Here is a 14,999-nt window from a genome sequence, read left to right on the forward strand (position 1 = left end):
TAAAAGATTTCAAAACTTGATACAATACACACACTGTTTGCATTTAAATGCTGGCTTGAATATTAATTCTTTTAGGTAAAATTTTATTCAGTGTTAACTTAAATTGTAATTTACCTATAAGCAATAACATTGCATGTCCTTAAGTATTAGCTAATCTGGACTTGCTGCTGGTTTAGGGGTGATTTTTTTCCCCATTAGTATGCATTCTCGCAGTTGTCATCTAATCTTTATAACTGAGAAGGGCCAACAGAGGTATTGATACCTTTCTGTGAAGTTCTCAGGAAAACTTCACGAGAAATCCCCAGCACAGAGCAGGCACTCAGAAACATCAACTCCTTTTCCTGAATAACCACTTCTTTTTATAAATCTGGATACAAAATCCAGAGCAGTTAGGTGAGTGTCTTGAACCAGTAATGGATGGACCAAATTTGAATCCAAGTCTTCTAACTCCTGGTCCAGCACTGCTTCTGCTGTATCCCCTGCTTCCGTGTCCCAGATATAAAAGGCAAGCAAACCACCAGGACTAAAGTGTTGCTCTCTGTTCTCTGCCTTTTTCCCATTGTTTTTTTTTTTTTTTAGTTGCTTCCTTCCTATAGAGGAGGGTCTGGAACTCCTGTCTGATAGGCTAGAACAGGGCAGCTGCTGATTCCAAGGGAACCATCTTAGCAGTGACAGCCATGTCCTCCCAAGAACCAACAGCAGAACTCGGTAGCCTGAGAGTGTGACAAGCAGGCAGCTGTAAGATGGGATACAAAGACTGAAGGAAGTGACATCATAATTTATAGATTTGCCATGCTCTCCTCTACTCTGTGACACATAGAAATTGTAAAACAGCTCGAAGAGAAATATCATATGTTATATATTCATTAACATATTTGAAAAGTAAAGTAATATTCAGAATTCTTCTCCAGTCTTATGAGAGTCCCTTGAAGTAATGGGCCTCCTTTATTGCTAGGAATTACTGGGTTAGAATTTGGTAGAGTTAGGCTCAAAAAAAAAAAGAGAAAGAAAGAAAAATGAGGTCAAGTCATTTAGAATACTCCATTGCCACAAGAAGGAACTTTATTAAAGCATTATAAGGTATAATAGTTCCTCTAAAACTATACATTTTTAGATAATTGCACAATCAGAGAAAATTCAGTTGGTCAAGTTATGGTAGTACTTTTCAGTGTTTTATAATACATTTACATTTTAGCCAACATCCTGCAGAAAATTAGTACTATTTGGAAATAACAGAAAGCTTAACTTGTACAAAAAGAGAACGTTTATTATAAGATAAAGGAGTGTCTTATGGGACTGGGGATAAGCCCACAGAAAAGAATTACAACCATGGTCGAATGCACAGGGGTCCTATATTAACCTGGACAGTCTGTTATTTTAGCTCCTGTCTCCTAATACAAAAATCTAAAAACTGGACAATTAACTGTCATTATGATTTTAGACTTGCTTTATCTGAATCTATGATGGCTATTTAATAAACACAGGCTTAAGCACTTCAGCTTTTACTTTTTCCCTCTGTTAAGTATTTAATGATCTGTAAATAAGCACTTGAGAAAACGCTACCTAAAGGGACCCTGTGCTCTTTTACAACATGAAAAAGCTTTGTGTAATGTGAGTGATTTGCCCTCTGATTTATATGTTTGCTCATAAGATGTTTAGACCCATGTGGTAAGCATCCTGCCCAATAACGTGAGGCTTGTTCCATGCAAAGAGATGTCACATTCTCCTACAGAAAAGTGTTGCTTTCTCCACCTCCCCAGTAACGGTCCTCTGGTCTTTTTTGGAGAGAACATCTAGCAAGCTTAAACCAGGATCCAGGGCTGTGGGAAACCTAGACATTTTTCTTTACCTCATTCTTTACCTCATTTACATACTGACTTCCTTTGCTGCCCAGACCAATGGCTTCTCCATTCAAGAGACCAGTTATACCAAGTCCAGAAATGAAATCTATTAGTTCTAATTCCAAATTCCTGGGAATTGTCTTAGGGAGAGGGTGGGAGGGTGGTGATGTTGAGAACATTTACCAGGAGAAGACAGCTGGGGCAGATGAGCCAGTAGGGTCCACCATAGAAGGCTGGGCTTGGATGTGGGCAAAGGTTTGGAGATGACCTAATCTGGTTCTTCTAGACAGTCTTTCTCAACTGCATACTCATCCTCAGGTATCTTTCTGACAGTGGAGTTTGAGAATCAACTTTTTAAAGTCCTTTCCTGGTGATTCCTATGCACTCTGAAGTTTGGCACTGTTTTAGAATATAGTCTTGAAAAGATTCTGTGAAAAGACAGAATTTCAAATTAAGCATCTCAAGCAAGAGGTCTAAGGCATTTGTCATAGCATTAGTATTACTCCTGGGCCAACGTCCGTCTCACTGGGTTCTGTATCTCCCAGTTCTGTGAGATCAGTAGCATATACTAGAGCCATGGTAGGTTCCAAAGGCCTTGATGGGCATGGCCAGTGGTTCCTGGAAGATATTCAGTCAGCTGGTAAGAAATTATTGAGTGCAGGTGGTGGTTAAATTCTGTATTTTTATTGTTTATAGGTTCTAGTCGAATGGATTTTTAAAAAACTTATTATTTGGAGTCATAGCAGAAGTTTATTATTAAGGGTATGCCCATCAATGGTTATGAAATTAGGAAGATTGTTTAATATCACTTGTCTTTATTGGGAACTGTTAGCAAAGTAAAAATACAATAACACTTCTGACCTTCTCTCCTCAACCAGAAGAGCGAACAAACAAGGACAATTTATCACTTTATTAGAAACTAGAAAAGAAATGGTACCTAATTTAGAGCACCTACTATTTGCCAGACACTGCTAGGGTGTATCGTGTGTATTATTACATTTAACCCTCATAACTCAATGAGGTAGCTATTATTATTTCTTACTTCGGCAAAAAAGGGTGCAACTTGTGAGATTAGTCTCAAAAAATACAGAAGGCATTAGGGCTGGGCACTGAATCTAGTTTGGAATAATTCCAATGCCTGAGCCTTTTATGTCATATAATGTCAACATAACAGAAGAAGCTATGGGTAAAAATGAACCCTCCTCGTTTCTAGTCAAACCCTGTCATTCTTCAAGGAGCAGCCCCAATCCCACCACTTCATGCAGCCCCTCCCTGGCATTCCTTAGAATTGTTTTCTTAGCACAAGTCATTTAATACTTATAAACATATTTTTATCATTTTTTTTTCACATTTTAGTATTTCTGAAATTGGGATGGAGGCCTCTTGCCAGGGGTAGAGGACCACAGTTTGCCAGTGCTTTTTTTCTTCTTTCTTAATGATACATAAAATTAAGGTGCCTCTTAAACTTGATGGCATCTTAGACTCAATGAAATGTGGTAGAGGTTGCTTTGATATTTAACGGTCTGGACGTGTCATATTGAGGTTATGTAAAAATAGTATAACCACAGCATAAATAACTACGGCAGAACTAGTGCTCGCAAACATCCACGTGCTTCCCTACTTCCAGCAGCTTCCCTGAAATCCAGTTGGGCCCGTGTGACCAAATCTGGCCAATGGATCCTGAACAGTGACACGTCTCACCCCAGGCCAAGGCAGTTAAGTGCTGGTGTGCTTCTTCTATCTCTCTGTCCCTGCCACAGCAAACTTAGAAGCCAGTAGATATTCAACACTTATTTAACAGACTTACGGTAATATATACTCACGTGATAAGTGGACCATGAAGTCTGCTTCTGCTGAGATTCTACTAAGTGAAGACCCATTACTTTGTATACCTGACATTTTAAGTAGCGGCCCTGGGGTGCGGCCCCTTGTTCCTTTTCCTCGCCACGAACTTCATTATCGGTGCGCTCAGCTAAACGTCTACAGGCAACATTCCTTTATAATAAAAGGGTCTGGGGATGGGGGGAGAAATAACCTTAGAAAGAGGAACACAGGAATTAAGCATTGGATTTCTAGTACCTAAAGTAAAGTTCAAAATGTAAGGCTCTTCCTCCAAACTGGAAATATTTTCAGCCTAGGCCCACTTGCTTCTTGAGAAGTCTTCAGGACTGACGAATCTCTAGAACAAGATAACTCTCCAGTACGCATCCTTTTCAGAACGCAATGCTGAATTCACTTTTTGTATTGTCTCAGGACAATCCTGTTTGTGAATATGCCTCACGGTATCAACCTGGATTTCCTGGATCTGAAAAAAGTGAAGAGAAAGACTCTTTGCTTTTATGTAATCAGATTCTCTGGAATTTAATCCTATATCCTATTTCTGGCTGAGCCAGCCATTCAAAATTAAAATGAACCTTTCATCCATGTGTATCATAAATGGGCATTTATCAGGATTATTTGATTTTGCAATCCATCTGAATACGTAACCTGAATTTGTTTTCTTTCCGTTTCACTATGTAATTACCATGCAACAATAACAAAAGTGACATGTTTGAAGAACAGATAAAATGCTGTAAATTGGCCAGTAATGGCGATATTTCATCTTCTGAAAAACCCATTTATTCTCTCTCTCAACAAATCAAGGCATTGTCAGCCCATCCTCTTCGCGTGGCCAGAGGGGCTCCACCAATTTCTAGATGTGAGTGAGTCCTGGAATGCAGATGAGGGCGACTAACCAAGGCTTTCAGCGCAGGCAGCTGGTTTTTGCTTGCCTCAATTTCTAAATCATCCATAATGGGGCCAAGACCTCCCAAGCACTAAAAAGAGCGAGCTGACATGCTGGACAAACGGTTAATTTTTTCCTGAAGAAGCTGCTATATTGCACATCTGTCACTGCGGCGCGCACACAGCGCACACAATTACTCAGTGAGCGGGGGGGAAAAGAATCTGCTGCTTGTTTCTAGCTGAGTTGTTAAGGGACATAATGGAGAAACACAACGGGACAGGAGTCAGATCACGCGGGTTTCCTGTGTGCTCGCGATTGTTGCCTCGTTTTGGAAGGCTGTCCCATGATATTAAAATAGGGGAAGTAGACAAACGTGTGGAAAGAAATCAGGAGTGATGCAATTAAAGGTGAGGTGTATAAAGATGCGGGAGGGGCAAGAACCAAGCCTTACAGACTCCGGACCACACTGCTGACTGTTGAGAGCCTACAGACACAATGGTCGTTGTTTTACAAATATTGTGGTTTTGTACTTGAAATTGCACAATTTTTAATGTGTGCTGTAAAGTGCTTCACATGCACTTAAACAATTGTTTTGTAAACTCTGTACCTCCTGCCTGCAACGTGGATTATCTATAGTTTCCATAATCAATTATAGCCATCAACAAAGAACTTTAGAATTAGATTAGCCACACAGGTATCTAATGGAATCTTAATTCCACGCCCACCTCTCCAACTCATTTGCTCATCAAAACTATGAAATTCTGGCGTTTGAAGAAATTCACTTCAATAGCGATATAAGAATTTGTATATATAAGTATATATATATGTATATATATACATATTATATATATAAAAATATATGTATTAAGTATATAATGAACTCACATACTACTTAAGTATATAATGAGCTCGCATATTATTTCTCATCCTTTCTGCTTTTATTAAAGAATGCTGCCTTTAGGAAGAAATAAACATTTCCTTGAAATTTAATAGGAAGATGAAAACAGGTAGAAAATAGGTTTGATTGTTCTTTTTGCTTGGGATGCTATCATAATACAGTCTTGTCTTTACCATCTTAGAGCTGAAACATCAAGTATTATACACAGATTTAAAATGCTAGTAATTTATTTTGAGTATTCAAACTAAGAAAAAAAACCAACTAAAGAAACACAAAAATTGCCTTCAATTGTTACCTAACTTCATCCTCGAAAGATTAAAGAGTAAACACAGGACATTCTGATACTACAACAGGAATGAGGTCGGTGAATCTGAGAATGATTTAAACTCTCTGACAATTCAAAGACAGAGACGACTCTAATGTACAGATAAAACCCAAAGTGGCGATAGTAGATCATACTCTGGTAGTTAATGGCGTTGACTCGCTAGAGACAAATCTGGATCTACTTAAAATGTCAGGTGTGTAAAGTAATGAGTCTTCGCCTAGTAGGAACCCAGCAGAAGGAGGCTTCATGGTCCACTTGTCAGTTGAGTATATATTACTGCAAGCCTGTTAAATAAATGAGTATTTAATACCTATTGGATTAAAAAGAAATCCACATACGCTAGCAGTTCACAACTCAGTTTTTTGGGAGAAAAGAAAATTTTATCAACATAGTGAGATGCTTTCCTACAGCCAACGGAACTCAACGTTTTAATGAGTATTATAAAATATTTTAAAAATGCAGGCAGGTTTCTGAGAGGTACAATTTCCCAGAAGGAAATGGAGGGACTGTAACACATATGGTCCTGATGGATATTTCAAGTGTCAGAGAGAATTTGCACTCGCTACTTTAGAATCAGAATCTCTGAGTGGAAAGAGACCCTCAGCCAGTTAGTCTAGCCCAGTTTCAGAGAAAACAAACAAAGGAAAATGTAGTAGAACAGGTCACAACCAGCTGTGAATAAATGAAATCAAATATATTTACCAATTTTTTTTCTCTAAAATTTTTTGGAAAATGTTGACATTTTCCAGGGCTTAAAGATTAACAATGAATTTAACTGCACTGTTTGATGTTGTCAATGGGTAGTAATTAAAAAAAAAATTAAAGTCCTTTCAACTCTATTTTTTATTACTTTTAGAAGGAAACATTTAAAGCACAAAGACAATGACTGCTTATAAATAACATTCTCAAACATTGTGTTTATTCTTTCATTCTTTGTTGTACTATTAATATACCTTTCTACTAAAAGAAAAAAAAATCCAAAATATTCTTTGCTAAACAACTTCATTTTACAATACCAATTTAGGTCACTTTTTTTTTTTTTTAGAAAGACAGTACAGGAGGACATGGTTTTAAAAGGCATGTCAACAGTGATTTTTCTCTTTCTTGAAATATCTGCTCAAAATGAAAATATATTGAAGAGAAGCAATTGTCAGTTCAATTAATTGCAAGAATATCAATTCACAATGCTAAAATAAGAATATTAATAAAATGCAATTATTTTGCCATCATGTCTGTATATGGCACATATATGTGCCCTGTAAACACACCTATATGTATACATTAGGCATATCTTTAACCCTACTTGTCTTAACTTCTGTTTGATAGCAACAGTGTGTGTTATACGATCTATGTTTTAAAATGCTGAGACCAATTAATTGGTAAATTTTAGCTAGCAATGGATTTTCTTTTAAAGGGGTACCATATAATTAAAAAATAAAAGCAAATAAATTTGAGGGGGGAACATAGCCTTAAAAATTGTATTTGGGGAGAAAGAAGGAAAAAAGGAGGAAGGAGGGAAGGAAGGAAGGAAGGAAATGACCCCCACACACAATCTGATTAATATCAAGTATAACACCTATATAAAGGCAAAAAGTTGACGTGCTAATGTAGCCACACCCACCCTCTCTCGGCTACTGCTGGGACTGGATAATTTGGATAGTAGTGGAAGAGACCAATGTACTCTGTAAAATTTTTAGTACAAGCAATTAATTTGATACGAAGCTTTAGATACTGTAGAAGAGTTGGCTTTATGAAGAAGAGAAAAATCTAACCACCTTTTTAAGGAGATATGATTGATACATTCTAAAGGATGAATTCCTTTGCATGCTTTGGGTTCTATGGGCATAGGAACCGGTAAAAATTAACTATAACTCTATATAAAACATAAATTAGTGAACTTCATATCTTAAAAGATTCGGCTTACATTACAAATTGCATTTTTCAATTGGGTTTATTTCTCCGATTCAGTTCAGGTCCAAGCAGAACTTCAGGTGTGCATTGATTTTTCTTAAATTTCACTGAAAGGTGAAGGGATGTATGTGCTCCTGGTGCATGTCTGTGTGAGAGCAGGGGGGATGCTTGGGATGTTGCCACCTCTCTGCTTTGAGTACTGATTCACATATTCTGTACAGTTAAACACTTCCATAGGATAAGAGACGTTTGAAATCCTCTGTGAGTCACGGAGATGTCAAGATTGAAACCTTTCTTCTATCAGGGGAAAATATAAAGATGAATTGTTTTGGGGGGCTGAGTTAGAGAGCACCCAAGCTCAGGGATATCTTAGAGAAGGTTTGCTTCAGAAGGTTGGTACCTGTCCAGGAGGACAAGAAAAAGTTTTCATACAGCTGCAATATTTAGTTAAGGAGTTGCCCCGTGCCAGCTGGTATATATGGTCTGTCCTTCTTCACTGTGAGGGTTAGAACTTGGTAAAGTGAAAAAGAACGGTCGAGTCCTTAGGAATTTAGGATCAGTCAGTCTCACGATAATCTCATAGTGTGTTATCAGTGGCGCCACATTTGGCTTTTCAAAATTCTAGGATTTTAGAAGATCTTCGGGCAATGGAATTAAACAAACAAACAAACAAAAAGAAACTTCTGAACAGATCCTAGAGCACTGTATACTACCATAAAGAAGTTTTAAACTGGAATATAGACAATTTTACCCCTTACATAGATAGAATGAGTAGTCAACAAAAACCTTTTCTGAAAAATGGCGAATTTCCAGGTAACAAACTTGTAGAAAAGAATCATACAACAAGGTTACTTTATCCAATAAGAATGCTCACCGGATAGCCTAAGAAGAGCATAAGAGCAACTCACCTGGTAGTCTATAGTCCTCTAACCAACTTGTCCTTTTACCACGATACTCCTAGGAAAGAAGATAATTCTTAAAAGGAACGCGTCCTTAAAAGGAAATCTGGCAAACCATGAGGCCTTTCCGATAGCAGGCTGAACTTCCTCTCCCTAACTGGCAGTATTTTCTTCAGGGGACCACCTGGGACAGGTCTATTACATGCACAAACCTCCTCTCCCCCCTTTAAAAAACTCTTGGGGGATTGACAAATTTCCAAAAGCCTATTAGACAGGAGCCCAGAGGAATTTTATCACAGTAAAACTACTCTGTATGAGACCATAATGGTGCAGACGTGTCATTATACGTTTGTCCAAGCCCATAGAGTGTTCAATACCAAAAGTGAACTGTAATACTAACTGTGGACTTTGGGTGATTTTGATGTGTCAACGTAGGTTCATCAGTTGTAACAGCGTCCCACTCTGGTGAGGGAAGTTGGTAACAGGGGAGGCTGTGCATGTGTGGGAGCAGGGGATTTATGAGAAATCTCTGTACCTTCCCCATAATTTTGCTGTGAACCTAAAACTACTCTAGAAAAATAAAGGGTTAAAAAAATAACATTAGAAGGGTGAGTCACGTGAGCTATCTTGGCCTTCACTCAACCAACAAAGGCCATTATAAAGAGAATATTATTATTAGTCCTTAATAATGAAGACAGCTAATCAACATCTAAACTAAGAGCAATTTAGAATCTCTGACGTTAGGAAGCAGATGATTCAGATATAACAATACGAGGCACAAAGTAAAAATGACTTGTTTTGCTTGGTTTGAAGGTAACTGCTTAGATGTTAGGGCGAATCAGTACCATTCATTTTTTGTTCACCTTGTATATGGGCTGGACCATTGCCAGAAATCTGAATTCTTGGGAAAGCCACTTAAATCTTCGAATAAATTGAGTCGATATTCTAACTTACTCTGATGGTTAAAATTTAAAATCAGTTTACTACAGTTTAGTTGATCTTAAAAAAATATCAACCTTTGGGAAGAAAGAGGTAGAAGGAAGTCTAGATTAATGGAATTTACAGTTCAGTCATGGTGAATTTAAAAAATATTTTCCTTTCCATAATTATTTTATGTTCTAAATGAGGTAAAATTTATAAAATCTGCATTAAAGTCATGTTGAGGGCACTCTGGTGATCACAACGATGAGGTTTATTTTTGTCGACATGTCAGAGGGAAACATTAATTGCTGTGTGTCAACTGTGAACTTCATACTACACTGTCCAAGGATAGACAATGGGTGTCACCCTGTTAGAGAATCCTAACCAAAAAGCCATATTCAGGGAATATGAAATTGGCCAGCCTTTCAAACAAAGATGTGCTTAGGACTTCCCTGATGTGATGATAGGTGTTTTCGGTTACAACAGACAGGGCTGATGTGAAACACAACCCTTTTCCGGCTGATCCCATTTTAGAAACATGTGGGCGTGCTCAGTTGCCAGGGCATGGAGCACACACACGAGTGAATCAAGCTAAAGCATTAGAAATTACTGACATACAAGATCAAAATAAATAAGACTATTTGAGCTGTTCTTTACGCCTAGAATGTAAATTGCTGAACATTTTTAAAAGGTAAAGGTGTTTAGCACCATGAATTGTGATGAAATCCCATTTCTATCATTGTGGCAGAACCGTACGCAGCTAGGAAGCTAGAGTGACAAGTTTGAGGCTTTGATGTTAGATTTCGGCTTCAAAAATAGAAGCTATGTTGTAATTTTAGAACAACGGGATACATAGCGCAAATGCAACTGGTAAAACATCTCTTCTTCGCTTTTCGTCTCAGGCGGATTTTCCTGAATGGGAGGCAGTGGCTGTGGGGATGCTTTTTGGTAGAGGAAATCCAAGTCCTAATCCTTTTGGCCTCTGCATGGCTTGAATCGGCTCAGCGATCCCCTTGCCATCTCGTCCGAGACCTGACCCAGGTGTCCAGCCCATATTCTGGAGCATTCGATTTCCAATGTTGTTTTCTAGGATTGGCTGGGCGTTTTCTCCTACAAATCCTGAAATTAGAAAATGACAAAAAAAAAAAACAACCCCCCAAACCACTGTTATTTATGAACACAAGTGAAGAGCCTCTTAGGCTAAGAAAACCACATGTTCCTAAGTTTTTCTTTCAACCAGGTACCCGGGAGGGTTGTTGATTCACCTTTGGATAAGGAGCTTGCTGTAGTAGAGGGATCAATGGAAAAAGGGCCTTGGTTAGTTTCAGCTCTACCACTTAGTAGCTGATTAAGTTACTGAACCTCTTTGGGGCTTCTGACTTCTCATCTGTAAAACAGGCATAACACAAAGCCATCAAAACTCAACTACCAGGTCATATCTTGTGGTTACTCTTCCTTGACAATTAAAGAAGTGATCATCAGGCAACTAACATTAGAGATTGTGTAGGAAGAAAAGGGGTGAAAGTATTTTAAAACCACCTTTTAGTGAGAACATATTCAGTACGGGCTCCTGTAACGGGGCTTCGCCAAAAGTCTGTTGTAGAACTTTGAAGGATATGGTATTTGCCCACCATTCCGTCCTGAGGGCTCCAGGGATAAAGACCTTTCCAAAGGTCTGCAGGATGCCTGTGGCATACCAGCTCAGTCCTGGGTCCAACATGTTTCTGCTCTGAAATGTGGGCTGTGTTTTCCTAGACAGTCTGAGGGTTGAAATGAGCAGTTGTTGACAAAATCACTCACTACTCTCCAAGGCTTGTGAGTTGATGTCTCTTTGGTACCAACCCACGTGCTCCCTGCACCCCTTTCCCATCATCATCCATCTTTCCTCCCTGATTTGGGATTATGACAGCACCATCTACCTCACCTCACCCTGCCAAATTTGGGATTCTCTGTCCTACTTCTCTAAGATTGTGTTTAGGATGGTGATACAAGGCACAGAAGGCTCCTTAAGCACCAGTAACAATAACAAAAAATATTATCTATGGGACCGCAGCATATAGAGTTCTATTTCTTGACCTGGGTGGTGGCTACACTAATGGCCAATTTATTATTGTGTTTTAAAACTGTATCTACACATTTCGATATATTCTCTGGTATATGTATCTCACAGTAAAAAAATAATAAAGAAAAGAAATGTCAGGGTTGAACTAACAGTATATTTAATCTGGTAATTTGTATCTGGCTTTCTGGGGAATAGCGAGTGGGTTGTTCCTTGTGATTCAAACTTACAGAAGGAAATTGCAAATAGAGTTTTATAACCGAAACTGATGAGTTTTATAACTGAAACTATAGAGTAATCATCAGTTGATTTTTGCAAGACCTTTACCAAACATTTTGATATTCTCAATCTTCAGTACATTTTCTGACTGAGAATAGAATACACTGTTGCCATTTGCTGACTTCATTACAGGGAGTGAGAACTGGGCTACCACAATAATGAGTTGGTTTTGGATTTGTCAAATTGGTTCTTAGCTCATTGAAACAAGTATCTTAATATGTAATAGAAAAAACCGGGCTTCCCTGGTGGCGCAGTGGTTAAGAATCTGCCTGCCAATGCAAGGGGCACAGGTTTGAGCCCTGGTCCGGGAAGATCCCACACGCTGCAGAGCAACTCAGCCCATGCACCACAACTACTGAGCCTGCGCTCTAGACCCCACGAGCCACAACTACTGAGCCATCGTGCCACAACTACTGAAGCCCGCGCACCTACAGCCCATGCTCTGCAACAAGAGAAGCCACGACAATGAGAAGCCCGTGCACCGCAACGAAGAGTAGCCCCCACTCGCCGCAACTAAAGCCCACGCGCAGCAACGAAGACCCAATGCAGCCAAAAACCAAACAAGTAAATAAATAAATTTATTAAAAAAAAAGAAAAAAAAAGAGAAAAAACCTTCAACTGCAAACAGCTTGAATGGCCAAAGACTGTACCAAAGAAAAATTCTGGACTAAAGTTATTTACTGCTTGACAAAGGTAAAATATACATACACAGAGATTTTATGTATATATTTAAACTACATAAAAATATACATATAAATACTTATAAAATATAAAAAATGGAACTCTTAATTACCAAAAAAACAAAGAGAAGCGTTTTGTCAGAACTCTTGTTTAATATAAAAACAAAAAGGCAATAAAGTTTTTTTTAAAGTTTTTACTTTGTAATTACGATAATGGTGACAACAAAGACAGACCACCAAGGCATCTAACTGTTTTCCGAACAGCTGCTGCTCAGGTGTGTCAGATTAAATGGTGTACTAGCATTTTGTCTTATATCCCTAATTTTTTAGTGATCACCATGAATTAATTTAATTCCATCTATAAGCTAAGATCAGATCAGAGGGCTAATGCTGCTTTAGGTTACACATCTATTTAATCATATTTTCAATACAAGAGCTTTCAAAGGTTCAGGTTTAAAATTTAATGTTTAAGAAAAAACATGAGGTCAATTTAAAACATCTCTGCACAAATTGCTAAATTGCGGTCAATTCTTAGTTCGAAGTGAATAATAAATAATTGATTCACTCTTGTAATTTTAAAATGTTGGTGTTTCAAGCATGGTGGCCTAGCAGTGGCTACCCTATTCCTCCCATGTTTTGTCTATATTTTTAATTGAAGTATAGTTGATTTACAAGGTTGTGTTAGTTTCCGGCATACAGCAAAGTGATTCAGTAATACATACATATATATACATATATGTATACACATATATATATATATTAAATATTCTTTACCATTATGGTTTATTACAGGATAATGAATATAGTTCCCTGCACTATACAGTAGGACCTTGTTTATCTATTTTATAAATAGTTGTGTGTATCTGCTAATCCCAAATTCCTATTTTATCCCAACCCCCTATCCCATTTCCCCTTTGGTAACCATAAGTTCATGCTTGGTTTTTATACAGGCAGAAAAGAATCCATTCTCTCTCTTTTTAATGCTGGTTTCATTTCTCTTCGTAACAAAAAATAAAATAAAGCATTATCTTTACAGTAAAAAAAAAGAATAATTTCTCAAATGTTAAATCTTTCTACACTGAAACAAAGATGCCATAAACAAACAAAAAACAATGGCTTTTCTATACAACTTAAAAAACAACAACAACAGATACTTCAGTTTTCATGGGAAATGATTCTAGAGTGAGATCTACTATTGGTCGCTCATCCTTTTATGAGATTAAGACATGGGAGTGGAACAGCTCAGTCTCAGCACAGCATCCGACAAACATCATTTCCTTTTCTTTTGTTCCTAGCAGTGCTAAATCCTTTAAGTCCTTTCCTGGGAGGCTCTCCTCCTGCTTGGGCAATTTTAGCAACACAGAGCCTCCTAACCCTTCCGCAAGCCCTGCTCCCAGCCCCCTTTCTACTGGATCTCTTACATCTATTACAGCTGAGTCGGTCCTTTCCCTTCAAATCTTCCAAAGTGTATTGTGGATGGTAGTTCACTGGTGTAATTGGCTCAAGAGATGAAAATCTTGTATCGGTCTCTTTTAGCTGCTAATCTATCCAGCTGACTGCAAGCCTAATTGGCACCTTGTTTAGTCATTTGGCTCCTAAAGTGTTGTATTGATGTTGGATAAACAGCCAGTGGAAGGGGAGGTGACACATGCTGCTTCCCACATAACAGCTAGTGCATTGCTTCAGTCCCGACCCTGTATTCAGAAGGCTTTTAATGGTTTATGTTCATTCTTTCTTCCCATCCATCCTCTTTCCCCATTACTTTACTAGCCAGCTGAAGGGCAGGATTATTGTTATTATTATATGTGACATTATTAGAATTGCAATTTATAATACTGTCCTCTGTTCTCAGTAACTAATTTAGGGACATGGGTTTTTGATTGCTGTTAAGAAAAGAAACAGCATTGAGCACAGTTTGGGATGTGAGAAAGTGGTAGCTGCTACTACTTTTTGTCAAATGTTTTAATTATTTCCTAATATAGAAAAGCCTAATTCAGACCATTCTACATTTTATCTGCAATATTTCAGACATTTTTCATGGGAATTTTGTTAAATAAAATCAGTTCAAATAGATAACTGCTTAAAAATACAAGCCACGTTTTAGAAAATGAAATGTAAAACTAGTTTCTTGGTTTTTTTTTTTCTTTTTTAAAAAATTTAATTAATTAATTAATTGGCTGTGTTGGGTCTTCCTTGCTGCAGGCGGGCTTTCTCTAGTTGCAGTGAGCAGGGGTTACTCTTTGTGGTGTGTGGGCTTCTCATTGCGGTGGCTTCTCTTGTTGCGGAGCACGGTCTATAGGAGAGTGGGCTTCAGTAGCTGTGGCTCGCGGGCTCTAGAGCACAGGCTCAGTAGCTGTGGCACACGGGCTTAGTTGCTCCGCGGCATGTGGGATCTTCCCGGACCAGGGCTCGAATCCGTTCTCCTGCATTGGCTGGCAGATTCTTAACCACTGCGCCACCA

General features: G+C 38.3%; 1 protein-coding gene across 9 annotated transcripts in view; it reads right to left on the minus strand.

Moving 5' to 3' along the window:
- Window positions 1-14,999, minus strand: part of GPATCH2 (G-patch domain containing 2) — a 188,646-nt gene that overhangs the window by 16,855 nt on the left and 156,792 nt on the right. For 2 of the 9 annotated variants that reach the window (XM_019920480.3, XM_073800359.1), the window contains exon 10: window positions 551-10,639. The exons of 1 other annotated variant lie outside the window; for it this stretch is intronic. In XM_019920480.3, the coding sequence (XP_019776039.1) occupies window positions 10,419-10,639 (221 nt within the window). In that variant the 3' untranslated portion in view covers window positions 551-10,418. Of the gene's footprint in view, window positions 1-550; window positions 10,640-10,663; window positions 10,908-14,999 lie in introns of those variants that run through there. 6 more of the 9 variants (XR_002173280.3, XR_002173278.3, XM_019920484.3 and 3 more) reach the window with 6 other exon arrangements.

Source organism: Tursiops truncatus, chromosome 1 (genome assembly GCF_011762595.2).
Source record: "Tursiops truncatus isolate mTurTru1 chromosome 1, mTurTru1.mat.Y, whole genome shotgun sequence".
Classification (NCBI taxonomy): Eukaryota; Metazoa; Chordata; class Mammalia; order Artiodactyla; family Delphinidae; genus Tursiops; species Tursiops truncatus.